An 18,364-nucleotide genomic window follows, 5' to 3' on the forward strand; every position below is an offset into this window, starting at 1 on the left:
TAAACATTATGTTATAATTTAGCTATTGAAAAATAGCAGATCTAAAAGCTCTTAGCGCGCCACCGAGTGGCGCGCTACGAGCTTGTAGGTCTGCTATTTTTGAAAAATCGTGAAAATATTTATTTCAGAAAACTGGAGGATTTTTTAAAATTTTGAGGTCAGGCCTAAATGGGTCAAATGATAAGGGACAATATCGGTGGCACCCAACTGTAACAACATGTGACTGTGTGTTTCTTAGTAGCAGGCAGCACGGTTACTGTGTGGTTACTGCGTGGTTGTGTAATGGGTTGTAATCAATTTACAATTTAGGCATTTAGCAGACGCTCTTAATCCAGAGCGACTTACATTAAGCAAGAACAAAAAGCATGGGAATACATCACATATGTAAAATGCATTTATCGCGAAACATGCGTAAGCTAAGAACGTGACTAGAACATATCTATATAATGACACTATACATATAAACTATAACTAGAACATATCTATATAATGACACTATACATATAAACTATACATATATGCTATACTATGCTGTACATATATACTATGAAGTGCTATGACTACATACAATGCACTTATTGTGCTGTCTACATGACATGCTATAAGTCTGTTTCAAATGCTATATAAGTCTAAGATGTGCTGTCTAAGGGGGGTAGGGTAAGTGCTATGGGCCATGATGGAGTCTGAAAAGGTGGGTTTTCAGACTACGGCGGAAGATCGGGAGTGATGCTGCAGTTCTGATTGCAACTGGAAGTGCATTCCACAGTTTTGGGGCCAGAAGGGAGAAGAGTTTGGGACGTGTGGAGCGTTGTCCCGGCGTTTTTAGTGAGGGTACTTCCAGCTTCCCTGCGTTGGCTGATCTGAGTGCGCGGGAGGGTTTGTAGGGTTCAATCATGCTGGCAAGATATGGGGGAGCCATACCTTTGGTTGCTTTAAATGCCAACATCAGAGTTTTGTATTCTGTGCGGGCAGCGACCGGGAGCCAGTGCAGGGAGCGGAGCAGGGGGGAGACATGTGAGAATGTTGGCTGGTTGAAGACCAAGCGAGCTGCGGCATTTTGGATCAGTTGGAGAGGCTTCAGTGCACATGCCGGTAGGCCAGTAAGGAGAGAGTTACAATAGTCAAGTTTTGACAGGACTGTTGTCTGGATTAGGAGCTGGGATGATTCCTGGGTGAGGAACGGTCTAATTCGTCATATGTTATAGAGTGTGAACCTACAGGATCGAGTGACAGCTGTGATGTGAGTTTTGAACGAGAGCTGACTGTCCAGGACAACACTGTTGGGACAGACGTAATATCATGAGAGGTGTAGGGTGGGATATTGTGAGGCAGTGCAGAAAAAAAAGGAAGGAAAATCCCGTATACAATGAAATGAGGTTTATTTTCCCACAGGCTCATAACTCAGATAGGCCAACATGAGGCTCATAACTCAGATAGGCCAACAAACATGAGACAATTTGCAAAGGCAACGGAAAACATCCCAGAGGGAGAATAATGTTGTCCAAACTGAAATGTTCTTAAGTTCAAAGAATGTCCGCACTGTTACACTTAAAGGGGCATTCCACTCATTTTCAACATTTTACTATGTCATTAATATACCTTAGCGCTGTTGTGTGGAAATAATAAAAAAGCCCCCCCATGTTGTGTTTCCTAGAACTGGAGGTCTGAAAAAAATCATTAACATGGTGAAACACATCTTGATGATGTCATCAAGATGTGAATGATTTTTTTCATACTTTTCATACTAGGAAACACAGCATGGGGGGACTTTTTTATTATTTCCACACAACAGCTCTAAGGTATGTTAATGACATGGTAAAATGTTGAAAATGAGTGGAATGCCCCTTTAAACACAGTCCTTTTCTCAGTCCTTTTCCATCCTTGGGTCCAGCTCCGTCCAGCCCTCAGCCCTTTGTCTCTCTTCACCTTTTCTTTGTTCTCTCATCTAGCCTCTCAGCTCTGCCTCAATTAGGTGCCTCACACACCTACACCTGTGTGTGTGCTGAGGCACCCTGGGAGTTGTAGTTGTTGTTGTTCCGGTAGCCATTTTGTGTATGGGGAATATAGTACCCATTTACCACCTGTCCCCTTGTGATGCCACAGGGTGTATGGGTTTTTGGGGGGCGCTAGCACACACAAAGCCCTGTGACGTCATGTGGCAGCCAAGTCTATGGACTTTGTGCGTGCCCCCAAAGGCACTTAACACAGTTGCAGCGGTGGCCCGAACGGATTGCGGAGCGGTCTTGATACCGGAAGGTCGCCAGTTCGAATCAGCGGTCCGACACGTTAAGATTACCGCAGCTGAAGTGCCCTTGAACAAGGCATTGAACCACTACGATGAAATGTGTTCTATGAGCAGGGCCTGGCTGGAAACAAGTTCTTGAGCTTAGCCCAGATACCCTGGGTAAATATAGTAATCATTTCATTTCATTTCAAGTGTGATTTTTACCTCAGGTTTGTTACTGCTGTAAATTCCTGATGACATTTTTGCTATATTATTGATAACATGTTAGGTACACTATAGATACAGTAGGTAGATAGATAGAGTAGGTACAGTATAAAGAACTCTTCGAATTTCAGTGTTTGACCAAAGTATACAAGGGGATGTCTCAGATATTGCCTATGGGAAGTTCACCTCCCTCCAGGAAATTTACAACAGCACATGTTATGATTTTTATCATATAGACATAATTGTGCAAGCCTTGTGTCTCTCTGCATGTTGCGCGACACGTGACGTCACACGGCCGACACCACAGTACTACGAAGCCTAAACACGTGCATCTACCATACTCTAAGGCAGTGTTTCCCAACCTTTTTTGTCCCAGGGCACACTTTTCATAGCCTAAAAATCTCGGGGCACACCTAGATATACGGGGGGTGTGCATGTGTGTGTGTATATATATATATATATATATATATATATATATATATATATATATATATATATAGTAAAACTTCTTTGAACCCAATACACAGTAACCACACACCCAATATACTTTTAAAAACACACATGACAGCACTCGTCAAATAACTCAATATACAAAATATAGCACACACATGTTCAATTTGTCAATGCAAAGTAAATACTTCTAAATAAAAAAAATATTTTGCCACAATACAATGGTCTTAAACATGAGCAACCACTCAGTTCACACGGTGTGATTTTTTATTTTTTTTACATTTTGCTCTTTGCAATGTGAAATGCCACCGAATTTAAGGATTAATCCTTTTCCTTGTCTTTATTATGGGCCAACTTGTGAAAGCTACATGCTTTCATCAGGCAGAAATACAGTACGTTCAGTTGCCAGGTGAGTACAGGTGATTAACATTCCTATGGCCGATGGTCGTTAGAGTCTATTGTTCCGTTGTTGTTGTTGTTGTCGCACCGTCGCACGAATCCTGCAGCTCAGTAGCTATTGCTTTCGGGGGAGGGTTGTGTTAGTTTCGGTCAAATCAGGCGGCACACCTGGACACATCAAACGGCACAGTAAAGTGCCGCGGCACACAGGTTGGGAAACACTGCTCTAAGGCATCTACCCACAGCTGTAGGCCGTAGGCTATAGTTAATTAGTCTGCCTCGGCCGGCCGTGTGGAGTGTGTACTGTGTGTGACACTGACAGGCTGCAGCCTGAGGCATTATGTCACAAAGCAACATGATTATATAGGCTTGATAAAAGATAATTGTGTATCTTCGAAATAAAATATATGATTATTATATATATATTATTATTATTATTATTTTAACGGCTGGCCCAGACTGGCCTGGACTGGACCGGCCGTTCGGGAGTTGTCCCGAATTTCCCAATGGCCAGCACGTGTCTGAGAGAGGGAGAGAGAGCGGAGTAGAGAGAGAAAGATGACACCGAGAACTGTGTGAGAGATGGTAGCTGGACTCTGGGGTTTGGTTCTCTGCTTCTGACTGTCACTGAATAAACTGAAGATGTCAACAACTACTATGTCTTCCAAATTCTTTTCCATAACATAAGTCTGTCTCAAAATCACATTTTTCACTAGTAAGAGACCACACCTTCTGCTTCAACACTTGAACCCAGGTAGGGCGAGATTCAGGGTGGGGCACTGCACAGCCACCGATGCTCGCTTGGGGAGTGTTCGTGTGCTCTGCTCTAATACGGCCACCGGGTTCCTGGAAGAGACCGGGAAAAGAGGAGGAAGAGCGAGATGTAGTAGAGCTGGACTGTTCAAGACCACGTATGTAATAAGAACAAGTAAGTGACAGTTCGCATGAGTATTATGCTGTGGTGATTGTGACAGGGATTCGCAGGCTGATAAGCACTTTGGTTCGACCTTGGTCGTTGGGTTGGAAATGTGCTATACAAATAAAGTTTGATTTGAGAGAGAAGGCAGGTGATGCTGATAAGGCGATAGTGAGCAGGAAGTGGCCCTGATAAGTAGCGGCCTCTCCCTAAAGGAGTATTCACCCCAAAAATAACTTATTTTCAATCAATTGCACACTTGCATGAAGCCGTGAGATTTTGTCACATTCCTAAGCCAATCATTTGTTGACCGGGAGATAGGTCCAGTGTGATTTCTGGTCTAGAGGGCCGGTCGAAAACAGGCGGTGGATCCTCCGCGGTGGATCCTCCGCGGTGGATCCTCCCCGGTAGAAAACAACCACAACAACAACATACTGTATGACATGCTCTCAAAGGGCACCTACGGACGGCTGCAATTCGAAACGGGCCCCCGTAAAATCTGAATCCCCCACCCACCCCTTTCCCCCCTCACTGTATATATATATTTTTCCCTTTTCACCCACTATGATGATTTCCCGTTTTTGGCTATATAGAAGTGTATATTCGTACGTCTCTAAATGTTTTGATGAATTGAAAATGGTGGGTCCTATTGTAAAAATCGCACCCGTGTGAACTGAGTGGTGTAAGATCTTATATAGCCTGATCAGCTGTGGTCTGACGTAATGTCAGTGACCATAGTAACCATGCTCATTCTTTTGAGGGACAGGTACACAAACACACACACACGGGTACTAACAAAGCCAGTTGTTGGAGTGGTTTGCACCACTCAAAAATACATAATGCTTTATGGTGTCGTCCTCTCACAGTTAACAGTTTTTGTATTGAGTTGTATTTTAAATGTACTGTAATTCTGCCAATAAATGTCAATAAATACTTCAATCAATCAATACATTTGGAGCGACGCACCGGTTAGCAAAAAAATACAAGGAAGTGGGCATCCGTTCCTATGCCAAATCTTCCAATGGGTTTCCCAGACTTTTCTTTTTGAGCCGAATGCGAACGAAAATAAAAGCATGGGTACCGACTCCGAGGCTAACCGGTAGAGTCTCTGGTAGAAGAAGACTTAAATGCTGAAGTCTGAAGTGAGTGGTGCTGTACTGTACTGTACTGTACTGTACCGTACCGTACCGTACCGTACCGTACCGTACCGTACCGTACACAGGGACCCAGACACACACACACATAGCTGTCTATAGGAGTGGTTGCACCACTCAAAAAAATATATGTGCAATTGATTGATTTTTGCGGTGAACTATTCCTTTAATCCACCTTAATACACCATTGATTAGATTAGGCTGGACCGTGCACTGAAAGGGCCAGACCCGTATGCCTCGCTGTTCGTTCTTTGAAAGGGAAGCGTTGCATTCTGGGCAGGACAGTCGCCCAGGATGGCCAAGAATGTGACAGTTTCAGCTGTCTGCCTGAGCTGGTCGTAGAACTGTGCTTTGTCACCATCATCGACCTTGCGGTCTTCATCAGAGACAGAGGAAATGAGTAGTGTCTGTCTGCGAGAGCCCTGGTGTCCGTTTGGTCGGTTTTGAAACAGGAAGCCATATTTGTTTTTTGGGAAGTATGCTACAATGACTGTGAGTACAGGGTTTCCTTGGATGATGCTGTGATGATTCACTCTGATATGTTTTCAACGCCAACCAGTGGCGTCTGTGCCTCCCTTCCGACAACGATCTTGAAATTGGCTTGGAAAGGACTGACCTATTTCCTTAATTCCCCTTTGCTCTGTTATCTGACACTGCTTTTGTCCAAAGGACACAGTCAACTTTGATTGGTTTATCATGAAACGCTCTGGGCTCTAGCACTTAAAATTGTACAGTATACTACATTTTATTACAGTAGAGACATCAAGGAAGGATGGCTCCCAGCTGATGACCCTGACAGCTGGTACTGGTAACGCTCAGACCATCCATCCACCGAGGATTACCAAAGACGAGGATCTTGCAACACCTGTAAGTAGCTCTAGCAGATTCTGCTTGTAGCAAAGCGTCTTCAATGTTTACTTCACCAGTGATGTGTGAAAGGGCCATTAATCTTGCCATATGTGACTAAATTTGACTGCCATTGGATATTTTTTAATTTTCGTTTTTTCATGTCATATGAAAGCAGGGAATCATAGCTTCAAATTGACATATTGGTTGTTCAGTTTGACCCACCAGTTTTGGAGATATGGCTCATAGAGTTATGTCTTGCAGAAAACAGCGAGTTGAGAAAACAGGCTTGAAAGGTTCACTTCTGTGGTCTCTAACATTACACCTAGCTACAAGTTTAAGCATTTATTTCATATTTGCATGTCGATTTCAGCTCTGACACTTATTTCAGACATGCTCTAGTATGTGAAGAGTCTGCCTGTGCTATAAACTCATTTTGGGGAAAAAAAAATAAAAAAAGTTTTTCTCCTCTGGTGAAAATTTGCGCGATGGCAGGCTCTCAGTCAAATCTGGTCACATATGTCGAACATGGACTTTCTATGCACCTTCCACATAGATTCTGCGTTAAAACAACTCTGAATCCAAGAATGATTTTAATCCCAAATGGGGAGACGTGCCAGGTATGTTTGCAACATACCTGGCACGTCTCCCCATTTGGAATCTGTTTAATTCCTAATAGTGTACTACAAGGCATTTGTGTTGGTGACGTTGGTGCATTAATTACACTGAACAACACATATTATGTATTGCTCTATTTTACACAGAGCCAAGACATTCTGCTTGCAAGTTATTGCATTATTACATTTGTATTAACTACAGCAGGGGTTCTCAACGTTTTTGGCCGGGGACCCCCGGAAATGCTTTGGCAATGTCTCGGGACCCCCGCCCCGCCCCCTCCCGACCCCCAATATAAATTGACTGCTACAATAACCTTAAACCATTTTGGGCGGGAACCCCTTTTGGTGTTTTAAGCATTGTTATAATTTAGCTATTTAAAAATAGCAGATCTACAAGCTCATAGCGCGCCACCGAGTGGCGCGCTATGAGCTTGTAGGTCTGCTATTTTTGAAAAATCGTGAAAATAAAATTAAAAAAAAAATCTTTTTTTTTTTGGTAAATAATTTGGGGACCCCCTAAAATAATTTGGCGACCCCCCGAGGGGTCGCGACCCACGGGTTGAGAACCCCTGATCTACAGTACACAACAGGTTTACTCACTGCACATCATGTGTAAATAAACAGATGAAAGCTGTATAATACAGTACAGACCAGGCCTGGAATTCCATCCTTTTAGAGGCAGGTGCGCTTAGACAAATTGGCCAAATTCTGAGGGCACAAAAGTCAAAGGCCAGGACAGGAAGGCCATCAAATGAAACATTAAGTCCACAGAAGTAATTCAATGTATACATGTTTTAATATGTAGTATACAACAGGGGTTCTCAACGTTTTTGGCCGGGGACCCCCGGAAATGCTTTGGCAATGTCTCGGGACCCCCGCCCCGCCCCCTCCCAACCCCCAATATAAATTGACTGCTACAATAACCTTAAACCATTTTGGGCGGGAACCCCTTTTGGTGTTTTAAGCATTGTTATAATTTAGCTATTTAAAAATAGCAGATCTACAAGCTCATAGCGCGCCACCGAGTGGCGCGCTATGAGCTTGCAGGTCTGCTATTTTTGAAAAATCGTGAAAATAAAATTTAAAAAAAAATCTTTTTTTTTTTGGTAAATAATTTGGGGACCCCCTAAAATAATTTTGCGACCCCCCGAGGGGTCGCGACCCACGGGTTGAGAACCCCTGATCTACAGTACACAACAGGTTTACTCACTGCACATCATGTGTAAATAAACAGATGAAAGCTGTATAATACAGTACAGACCAGGCCTGGAATTCCATCCTTTTAGAGGCAGGTGCGCTTAGACAAATTGGCCAAATTCTGAGGGCACAAAAGTCAAAGGCCAGGACAGGAAGGCCATCAAATGAAACATTAAGTCCACAGAAGTAATTCAATGTATACATGTTTTAATATGTAGTATACAACAGGGGTTCTCAACGTTTTTGGCCGGGGACCCCCGGAAATGCTTTGGCAATGTCTCGGGACCCCCGCCCCGCCCCCTCCCAACCCCCAATATAAATTGACTGCTACAATAACCTTAAACCATTTTGGGCGGGAACCCCTTTTGGTGTTTTAAGCATTGTTATAATTTAGCTATTGAAAAATAGCAGATCTACAAGCTCATAGCGCGCCACCGAGTGGCGCGCTACGAGCTTGTAGGTCTGCTATTTTTGAAAAATCGTGAAAATAAAATTTTAAAAAAAAATCTTTTTTTTTCTTTTTTTTTTTATAATTTGGGGACCCCCTAAAATAATTTGGCGACCCCCCGAGGGGTCGCGACCCACGGGTTGAGAACCCCTGGTATACAACTATCTGTAAAATAAACACATTAAATACGCTGTTCATTTCACAAAATAACCGAGTAACTGGATTCATTTGAACATGAATGGATGAGTTAAAGGAGAATTCCATGCTAGAAAACTTTCTTACCTTTCTTTGTAGTTGTTACGTCCCCACCAAAGAGGTCCAGGTGTTTTTTTGTGCAAAAGCTCCTTATTGGCTATTTCCCCTACCATAAGCCCTAAATGAATTGAATGGGAATTGAATGGGGCTAGCGGGTGTTGTGCTAATTCGCTTATTTCCATCGAAATAAGTAGTAAAGTGTGCCGCTTGGGATATTATTTACATTATGAAGAGAGGATATATACAAAAAAATATAATTTTGAGCGATGGAAATAAGCGAATTAGCACAAAACACCCCATAGCCCCATTCAATTCCGATTCAATGCAATTCATTTAGGGCTTATGGTAGGGGAAATAGCACATAAGGAGCTTTTGCACAAAATAACACCTGGACCTCTTTGGTGGGGACGTAACAACTACAAAGAAAGGTAAGAAAGCCTTTTAGTATGGAATTCTCCTTTAAGCATTCTGAATCTTTGTTGCTTGGTTGAAATGTAAATTTTGCAGTGACATACTTTTATGTATCATCAGGTACCATCAGTCCTCCTGTCTTTATGTATCATCAGGTACCATCAGTCCTCCTGTCTTCATGTATCATCAGGTACCATCAGTCCTCCTGTCTTTATGTATCATCAGGTACCATCAGTCCTCCTGTCTACGGCTGAATGATTGTGGAGGAGCTGCTGTTTACGGCTGGATGATGAATAACCAAAACCGCCGGTGGTTCTGCCTTGCTGTTTTCTTCATTTCTTCAACTGGTATGATCTGGTACTATAAAACGGACCCAGTTATACACAGACCCATCCCGGCCCGGTGTCCTGTCCAACATGCGTGTCCCTACCGGATCTCTACGGAGACCATCACCCCTCTCAACAACACCAAACACCTGCTGATTTCGGCCTACATGGACCGTAGGGTAGGAGGTTGGGATTTGCGCATCATCGGTATATTCAGGATAGATTCCATCGTGCCCCTTCGCTGTGTTTTCTGCTGTGGTGGCCACTTCGTCCACGGCACTCTGGCTAACATTGCGCCGCACGCCGAGAATTACGGTTTCCCCTTCGTGACTACGGACGTGATGTGTCGGATCCCCGCGGGCTGCGATGCGACCCACGTTACCCTGTCGATTCACCAATGCAACGTGGAGGCGCACCAGCACACCCTCCTCCCCATAGGTAACCTGGAGAGCAGCGGGACAGAGGAGAGAAAGCCCCAGTTTAACTTCACGGTCTGCATCTCCACCCTGTTCGGGAACTACAACAATGTGCTTCAGTTCACACAGACACTGGAGATGTACAGGTCAGCCCTTCATGGCACGCACGCACGCACGCACGCACGCACGCACGCATGCACGCACACACACACACACACACACACACACACACACACCTGGGACACACAACCCTGGGATCCGTATCCGATCAGAAACCGATTAAAGTGGCCTGGGCCATGGCTCAATGGCACCTTGGCTGGTAATCCAGTCTGGCAGTGTGCCGCGGGTTCGACTCCTGATCCCGGCGGCCTTTACTGCATGTCTTCCCCCCATCTCTCTCCCCATTTCCTGTCAGTCTACTGTCTGTCCCTCCATAAAAAATAAAATCAAATTAAGAAAGAAACCGATTAAAGGTTTTGAACAGAGATCTCCACCTACCTGATACATGACATCTAAAGTCAATGACTGGACTAGAACTGTCTAGAAACAATTGGGCAACATAAACAATAAGATCCCTGCTGAAACATAAACAATAAGATCCCTGCCGAAACATAAACAATAAGATCCCTGCTGAAACATAAACAACAACATAAACAATAAGATCCCTGCTGAAACATAAACAATAAGATCCCTGCTGAAACATAAACAATAAGATCCCTGCTGAAACATAAACAATAAGATCCCTGCTGAAACAACATAAACAACAACATAAACAACAACATAAACAATCAGATCCCTGCCGAAACAATGAAATCCTTTAGGTCCATCTTTCGTATTGGGACGGTATCAGAAATGCAGGGTTGTTTTTTCAAAGCAGTGGGCGTATTAGTGCTGCATGGTTTAGGGTTCAAAGCAGTGGGTGTATTAGTGCTGCATGGTTTAGGGTTCAAAGCAGTGGGTGTATTAGTGCTGCATGGTTTAGGGTTCAAAGCAGTGGGTGTATTAGTGCTGCATGGTTTAGGGTTCATAGCAGTGGGTGTATTAGTGCTGCATGGTTTAGGGTTCAAAGCAGTGGGTGTATTAGTGCTGCATGGTTTAGGGTTCAAAGCAGTGGGTGTATTAGTGCTGCATGGTTTAGGGTTCAAAGCAGTGGGTGTATTAGTGCTGCATGGTTTAGGGTTCAAAGCAGTGGGTGTATTAGTGCTGCATGGTTTAGGGTTCAAAGCAGTGGGCGTATTAGTGCTGCATGGTTTAGGGTTCAAAGCAGTGGGTGTATTAGTGCTGCATGGTTTAGGGTTCATAGCAGTGGGTGTATTAGTGCTGCATGGTTTAGGGTTCAAAGCAGTGGGTGTATTAGTGCTGCATGGTTTAGGGTTCAAAGCAGTGGGTGTATTAGTGCTGCATGGTTTAGGGTTCAAAGCAGTGGGTGTATTAGTGCTGCATGGTTTAGGGTTCATAGCAGTGGGCGTATTAGTGCTGCATGGTTTTCTCTGCCATTCAAACCCAGGTACATTTCATTTTGATTTACCCAGACCATGCAGACTTAGTGGCAGCGGTGGCCGAACGGTTTGCGGAGCGGTCTTGATACCGGAAGGTCGCCAGTTCGTATCCCCGGACCGGCACGTTAAAATTACCACCGCTGAAGGGCCCTTGAGCAAGGCATTGAACCACTACCATGAAATCTTCTATGAGCAGGGCCTGGCTGTAAACAAGTATCTGATGCTTAGTCCAGTTACCCTGGGTAAATATAGTAACTTTGCTTTGCTTTGCTACTTATCAGTATAGAGGGTATGCACGTGACATCATCATCATCAAACCTGGACGTTATGCAGGAACGCCTACTGAGTAGCAAAAAACTACTTTCTGGCCTTGACAGCCCAGACATCCTCACATAAAAGTCCTATCTGATTGCATTAAACAATGTTAAACAATGTTAAACTCATTTTGCATGTTGCTTTGCCACTCGATTTGCCACTCAATGTGCCATTCACTTTAAGCATGCGCATACCCTTAGTAAGGGCATTTTATCAGGTATTTGACCAATCTGGGAACTAAATTGTTACCAATAAATTTCTTCACCCATGTGTTTCTAAAGGTGTCTAATAACATATACTAAAAGTTTGAAATTCAACTCCTGTGGGAAATTGAGTTATTAGCATAATATGTGACCATACCCTTAATCATTTCATCATTCTTTAAGTAGCATGTGACATATGATTCTAAATCCATTCCAAGCATTAGTTTTGCACAAAAAACACTCCTTGGGCTAAATTAGGCCATATCCACTTGACCAAATGTGCTGACCTCATCACGTTTGTGAGGCCGTTTTCCTCCCAAGGAGTGTTTTTTGTGCAAAACTAATGCTTGGAATGGATTCAGAATCATGAAAACCCCCTAGTTTCATATGTCACATGCTACTTAAAGAATTATGAAATGTGGACTTTTTTGCCTTATACATATTATGCTAATAACTCTTTTAGTACATGTTATTAGACACCTTTAGAAACACATTGGTGAAGAAATTTCTTGGTAACGATTTAGTTCCCAGATTTTCATAGATTTCTCTTACTACCTCTATTGTTTGAGATGTATGATTGTCTGGCCACATGAGATTACTTAAAGTTGAAGTGCCGTGATTTTCCCCCCACCTAAAACATGATCATCAAGTACTATGATTATACTAGGAGGAAGATTCTTTTCTTCAAAAAAGTGTACATATGTAAAGTGTTAAAATTATATTTTTATATGGCCAGACTGGCCACACCCACCAGTTCATTAAGTAAGCATACCTGGTTTTCACCTTAGCATCGCCCACCTGAACTTAAGCCTCGCCCACAGCTGTATGATAATGGGGGAGGGGTTAGGGTTATGATGTCACTAAAGTGGCGTAATTAGATTGGGCCTTTTGACTCAAAGGCTTTCAGCTTTCAGAAACCAAAAATACACAGGGAAGACATATTTGAATATTCTAACCACACCTGGGGGTCTATTAGAGTAATGTTAACTCCACATAGATACATCCATCCATCTTCAACTGCTTATCCGTAGTCGGGTCGCAGGGGCAACAGCTCCACCAGAGAACTCCACACATCCCAGAAACATTAGTAACTTCCTCCTGGGGGATCCCGAGGCGTTGTGAGGCGCCAGCATAGAGTATATAAAAGGATAGAGACTGAACTGGCGCGAAGCTCCGCCCCCCCAGCTATTCATGTCAGTGGAAGTTGCTCAGTGGCGTTTTGAAGCACCCGGAAGACTGCCGGAAGTCCCTCCTCCGGACCTCAACTTTGAGGTCCGGGGTGACGTATGCAACCGAGCGCTCAATGTTAAAGCCCAGCTGCACGGGGTTTTCCGGTCATGAATCCACGGGTCCGCCTGTAGTCCCTCCTCCTACCACTAGGACCCAGACCTTCAACGTTGAATAGCCTCACTGGCCCCTTGGGCGCCAGTGAGTCCATGTGATCATCATACTGTACATCATCTCATTCCGGCCAATCACAATTTGCGTCCTCACCTTCGTCTTCAATGTTTGTGTTACGCAATGTTTGTGTTTACACGAACACTCAAAATTGTCCATTCATTGATAAATAATAAACACATCGGTATCGGACGATTTTAGTTGTTTTTAGATTGATCTGCATCGGTTTGATTAATCAATCAGACCGATTAATTAATCGGTTCGATTAATCGGTCTGTCTTTACAGATAAACAAGCCCAAAGTAACAGATCTACAAGCTCACAATATTAAATATAATGGTATTTAGGTTAAATCTGACTTGCCTAAGCCTGCAGTGCAGATACCCTGTTACATGTATTTTTCAGAATGAACAAAATTATTATAATTTTTCAATACAGAATGAGATCACATCGACATCGGTAATATCGGTTACCGGCCATAACAGCAATTCATTATATCGGATATCGATATCGGCCAAAATGTCTCATCGGCACATCCCTATAAATAACCCATTCTGGGCGGGAACCCTTTTTGATGTTAGCATTATGTTATGCTTTAGCTATTGAAAAATATCAGATCTACAAGCTCGTAGCGCGCCACCGAGTGGCGCGCTACGAGCTTGTAGGTCTGCTATTTTTGAAAAATCGAAGAACGACTGACATAGAAACATAGCTTTTTCAAAAAACTGTCCGGATGTAGAAGACATTTTTAGAATCTGATCTCAGGTCAAAATGGGATAATCACACTGAATGCTGACAGAGTTGCTTTGTGTTTTGTTTTGGGACACCTCACCTGGACGACGCTCTGCAACTGGCCTCACCACAGACTGCTGGGCGTGGACCGAGTGGTGGTCTACAACACCAGCTGTGGTCCAGATCTGGAGCGCCTGCTGCTCAGTTACAGCCAGGAGGGTTTGGTAGAGGTGGTTCCCTGGCCAATAGACAAGCACCTCCGACCGTCCCGGGGATGGCAACACTCACAGCACGGAGGCGACCTGCATTATTTTGGCCAGCTGACCACGCTCAACGAGTGTGTATACAGATACATGGACCGCTCTCGCTATGTCTTGTTGAATGACATCGATGAGATAATAGTACCATATCGTCAGAACAGCCTTGTGTCTCTGATGGACGAGCTCCAACAGCAGCAACCGACGGTAGGGGCCTCACTATGGATGTGTGTGTACGTGCATGTGTGCAAACATGAGTCTATGCTACTATCACATTAACTCCACTCTGTCAGTCAGTCCGTCCTCATCCATTTCTCCTCCGTGGACTCACCAATTGTGACCACACCACACCAGACACGACCAACACTGTGTTCCCTTTTTTCTTTTTTCATCGTACCTACAACATGAGATGTTGCTTATTTACATTGATTCAATCGTTTTTGGAACTAAACCTTATAAAACCAGAATTTTAAAGACACAACTGAGGAAATCACATACAGTAGGAATGTTAAATACAGTGTTTCACACTTTCTATTTCAGTCTAAAGTTTTAAAGACTGAATAGAAAGTGTGTGCCATGGTACGTGGATGGAGGTTTGAAAATACCTTCTTTTGTCTCCACCTGGGCTCTCGTTGTCCTGCCAACCCCCGCCTCCTTGTAACTGGATCCTAATTTCCACAAAATTGCATAACAAAAACAGCTATTTCTGCCAACAAAACTAAGTGATTTCATGGTTAATAATGTTTACATTGGACTTGCACAAACCAATTGGGAATACTAATGCTAAACGCAAAACACACAGATTTGTCCGTGATCAGTTATTTTGCATATTCGCCACTAGCCCTGGTCCAGTGCTTACAGCGAGTAGAGCGAGTCTCTCTCTGACGCCCTGTGGAAGTCCCTTCCGCAGCCCTCTGGTCATATTCTCACTCCCGTGCGCGGGTTTTCAAATACCAGCAAATAAACAAAACAACGTAACTACTCACCGAAACAAAGCCTGCTAGACCTTGGTAAAAGTCTATTCTCGTAGCTGGGAAGCGTCTCAGGTCCCCAGCTTCTCTCTAAAATGCACTTTGGGCCATTTTAATAACGCAATGTACCCTGAATTTACCGGGCAGAGTCATTTCTTCTACTATGGCATTTCCGGGTTTTGCCTGCGCCGATCTGGTTGGATTTATTTTATTCAATGATTAAAATAGTGCATTTTAGAGAGAAGCTGGGGACCTGAGACGCTTCCCAGCTACGAGAATAGACTTTTACCAAGGTCTAGCAGGCTTTGTTTCGGTGAGTAGTTACGTCGTTTTGTTTATTTGCTGGTATTTGAAAATCCGCGCACGGGAGTGAGAATATGACCAGAGGGCTGCGGAAGGGACTTCCACAGGGCGTCAGAGAGAGACTCGCTCTACTCGCTGTAAGCACTGGACCAGGGCTAATTCGCCACGGGCTATGAAGGGCGTATGGCAGTGGCAGCCATTTTGTGGTGCCTCACATAGAAAACCCACATACATTTCCCCCAGAAAGACTTCCAGCTATATTTATATCAATTATTTAAAGCCTGAAACCAAGCCACTCAGGCTCCTGGTGAATCATGACCATACATTTGATTCTGTGTAAAAAGAAATAGCCTTTTTGCGGTTTTCAATTGTTTTGACACAGAATTAAATGTTTTATGGTCATGATTCAATGTCTGGATAGCTTGGTCCCAGGCTTAAAATAATTTATATAAATATTTTCGGAAATCTATTGGAAAAATGAATGGGTTTTCTATCTGTGGCACTACAAAATGGCGACCACTGCTAAGCCCTATCGCAATGCTTCTCAACCTGTGAGTCGGAAGATCCAACCAGGCGGTGATTTGATAATTTGGGGGGGTCCCTAGATGACCGCGAAGTGAAAATGTAAGGACTTCTAAGACCTTTTTAATACCAAAGAAATTAAAGAAAACAAGATTACTTCATCAAAGGTAATCTTGAATAATATTGAACCCCAGTTCAATAATATTATTTTGGGGGGTCACGGCCTGAAAAGGTTGAGAACCACTGCCCTACAGCAGGGGTTCTCAACGTTTTTGCCGACCCCCAATATAAATTGACTGCTACAATAACCTTAAACCATTTTGGGCGGGAACCCCTTTTGGTGTTTTAAGCATTGTTATAATTTAGCTATTGAAAAATAGAAGATCTACAAGCTCATAGCGCGCCACTGAGTGGCGCGCTACGAGCTTGTAGGTCTGCTATTTTTGAAGAATCGTGAAAATAAAATTAAAAAATATATTTTTTTTTTCTGAAAATAATTTGGGGACCCCCCAAAATAATTTGGCGACCCCCCGGGGGGTCGCGACCCACGGGTTGAGAACCCCTGCCCTACAGTATATGCATGGGAGCGGCAGTCACGGACTCACGTTTGCAGTTTTATAAACCGGACAGAGATGGAATGGTATAATGTCTACTTCTATTCGCTCTTCCACTCATCTCAAATGCCCTATTCTTCCATCCTATATAGGCTGGGGTGTTCCTCATTGAGAATCACATCTTTCCATGGCACCACTTTGAGCCCAGTGCAAAGTTCCACCTGCCCCAGTGGGAAGGGGTGCCAGGAATAAATATTCTGGAGCACATCTATAGAGAAGAGCCAGACCGAACCATATACCACCCACACAAGATGATAGTTCAGCCAAGGTACAGTAGGCGGCCAATTACTAAATCTGTGAGCCTCATCTTCATCTTCTTTGAGACTACAATAGATATAGATGTACAGTCAACTCTAAAGTTAAGACTCGAGTCAATAAAATGTGGTAGGGTAACACAACACCTATATGCAAGTACTTTACTGCCATTAAACTCTCTACAAAAAGGTCTGGTGTTGTGATGAATGAAACTATTTCAAATTGAATTTGACTGTACATTACGGCCAAAATACAGGCAGAAAAGCAAAATGTATTCAATCTGCATAATAGATCGGATATGAATCGGATATGAAAACAACATGAGCAGTTTCAGCTGTGGCCTAATGGTCTAATAATTTATTTTGTACATGTGCGTGCATATTAACACAGGATGGTGGAGCAGACCTCGGTACACGAAGTGCTCAAGAGCTTCGGGAATACATTCAAGGTCCCTCCAGAAGTGTGCCGGATCATTCATGTCCGGGTTGCTCTACGGGCCGGCCTGACCATCGAGCAGCTACACGTTGACACCCGGCTGTGGGACTTCCATGAGCAGCTGATCCCCAGAGTGGACAAGGCCCTGCGGGGAATAGGGATGCTGAGGACCAAGGAATAACACCCGGCTGTGGGACTTCCATGAGCAGCTGATCCCCAGAGTGGACAAGGCCCTGCGGGGAATAGGGATGCTGAGGACCAAGGAATAACACCCGGCTGTGGGACTTCCATGAGCAGCTGATCCCCAGAGTGGACAAGGCCCTGCGGGGAATAGGGATGCTGAGGACCAAGGAATAACCAGGACGGAAAAAGGTCGTCAATACTTTGCTCTTCTTCGATCTTCATCAGGACCTAGTATACTGTACATGGGAATGGGCATACACACGTTTATATAAGGACCTACTGTACATGGGAATGGGCATACACACGTTTATATAAGCAATGTTGTACCCATCCCAGAATGTATTTATTTATGGATTTTTTATATGTATTTTGAGCAATGCCAGAATGCCACAGACGAAAAACAGTCTAAGTCCACACTATTGATCCATAATGTATAAATGATAGATAAGGGTTCAGGACAACGAGGCCTTTTCGTGGAGGGGTCAGAATGAAATTTGGACTTATACTGTTTTTCGTCTGTGGTACTCAATTGATGAGTTGAGTTGACTACCTTTTCCTATCAGTGTGTAGATGGTGAACTATTTAAACATATACATGTATGCCCATTAAGATCGAATAAGATCAAAACATTGAGCAATACAACTTCAGAGGAGCTTTTTCAGCATCACCACTGCAGACTCCATCCTTCTTTTTTGATATTCCTGTTTGTTTTGGCACCTGGGGTGTGCGTGCCGTGCACTACCTTCTTCATGAAGATGATGGGCCTCCTTATACTGTACTGTACATTAGCTTGT

General features: G+C 43.6%; 2 protein-coding genes across 2 annotated transcripts in view; both read left to right on the top strand.

The window, feature by feature from the left end:
* The window catches only part of dis3l (DIS3 like exosome 3'-5' exoribonuclease), a 49,279-nt gene extending 45,100 nt beyond the window's left edge, over positions 1-4,179 (top strand). Inside the window, exon 19 of the transcript XR_013791302.1 lies at positions 4,053-4,179. The gene's annotated coding sequence lies outside the window, so the exon portion shown is untranslated. The remainder of the gene's footprint in view (positions 1-4,052) is intronic.
* Positions 4,170-17,568, top strand: LOC306933727 (beta-1,4-galactosyltransferase galt-1-like; the record flags this gene model as incomplete). Its single annotated transcript, XM_079516036.1, has 5 exons — positions 4,170-4,226; positions 9,368-10,030; positions 14,164-14,494; positions 16,790-16,965; positions 17,343-17,568. Exons 2-5 carry the CDS (start codon positions 9,429-9,431, stop codon positions 17,566-17,568), a joined length of 1,335 nt encoding a protein of 444 aa, XP_079372162.1. The 5' UTR covers positions 4,170-4,226; positions 9,368-9,428.
* Between the last annotated feature and the right edge of the window lie 796 nt (positions 17,569-18,364).

Source organism: Electrona antarctica (genome assembly GCF_951216825.1).
Source record: "Electrona antarctica genome assembly, chromosome: 12".
NCBI classification, from domain to species: Eukaryota; Metazoa; Chordata; class Actinopteri; order Myctophiformes; family Myctophidae; genus Electrona; species Electrona antarctica.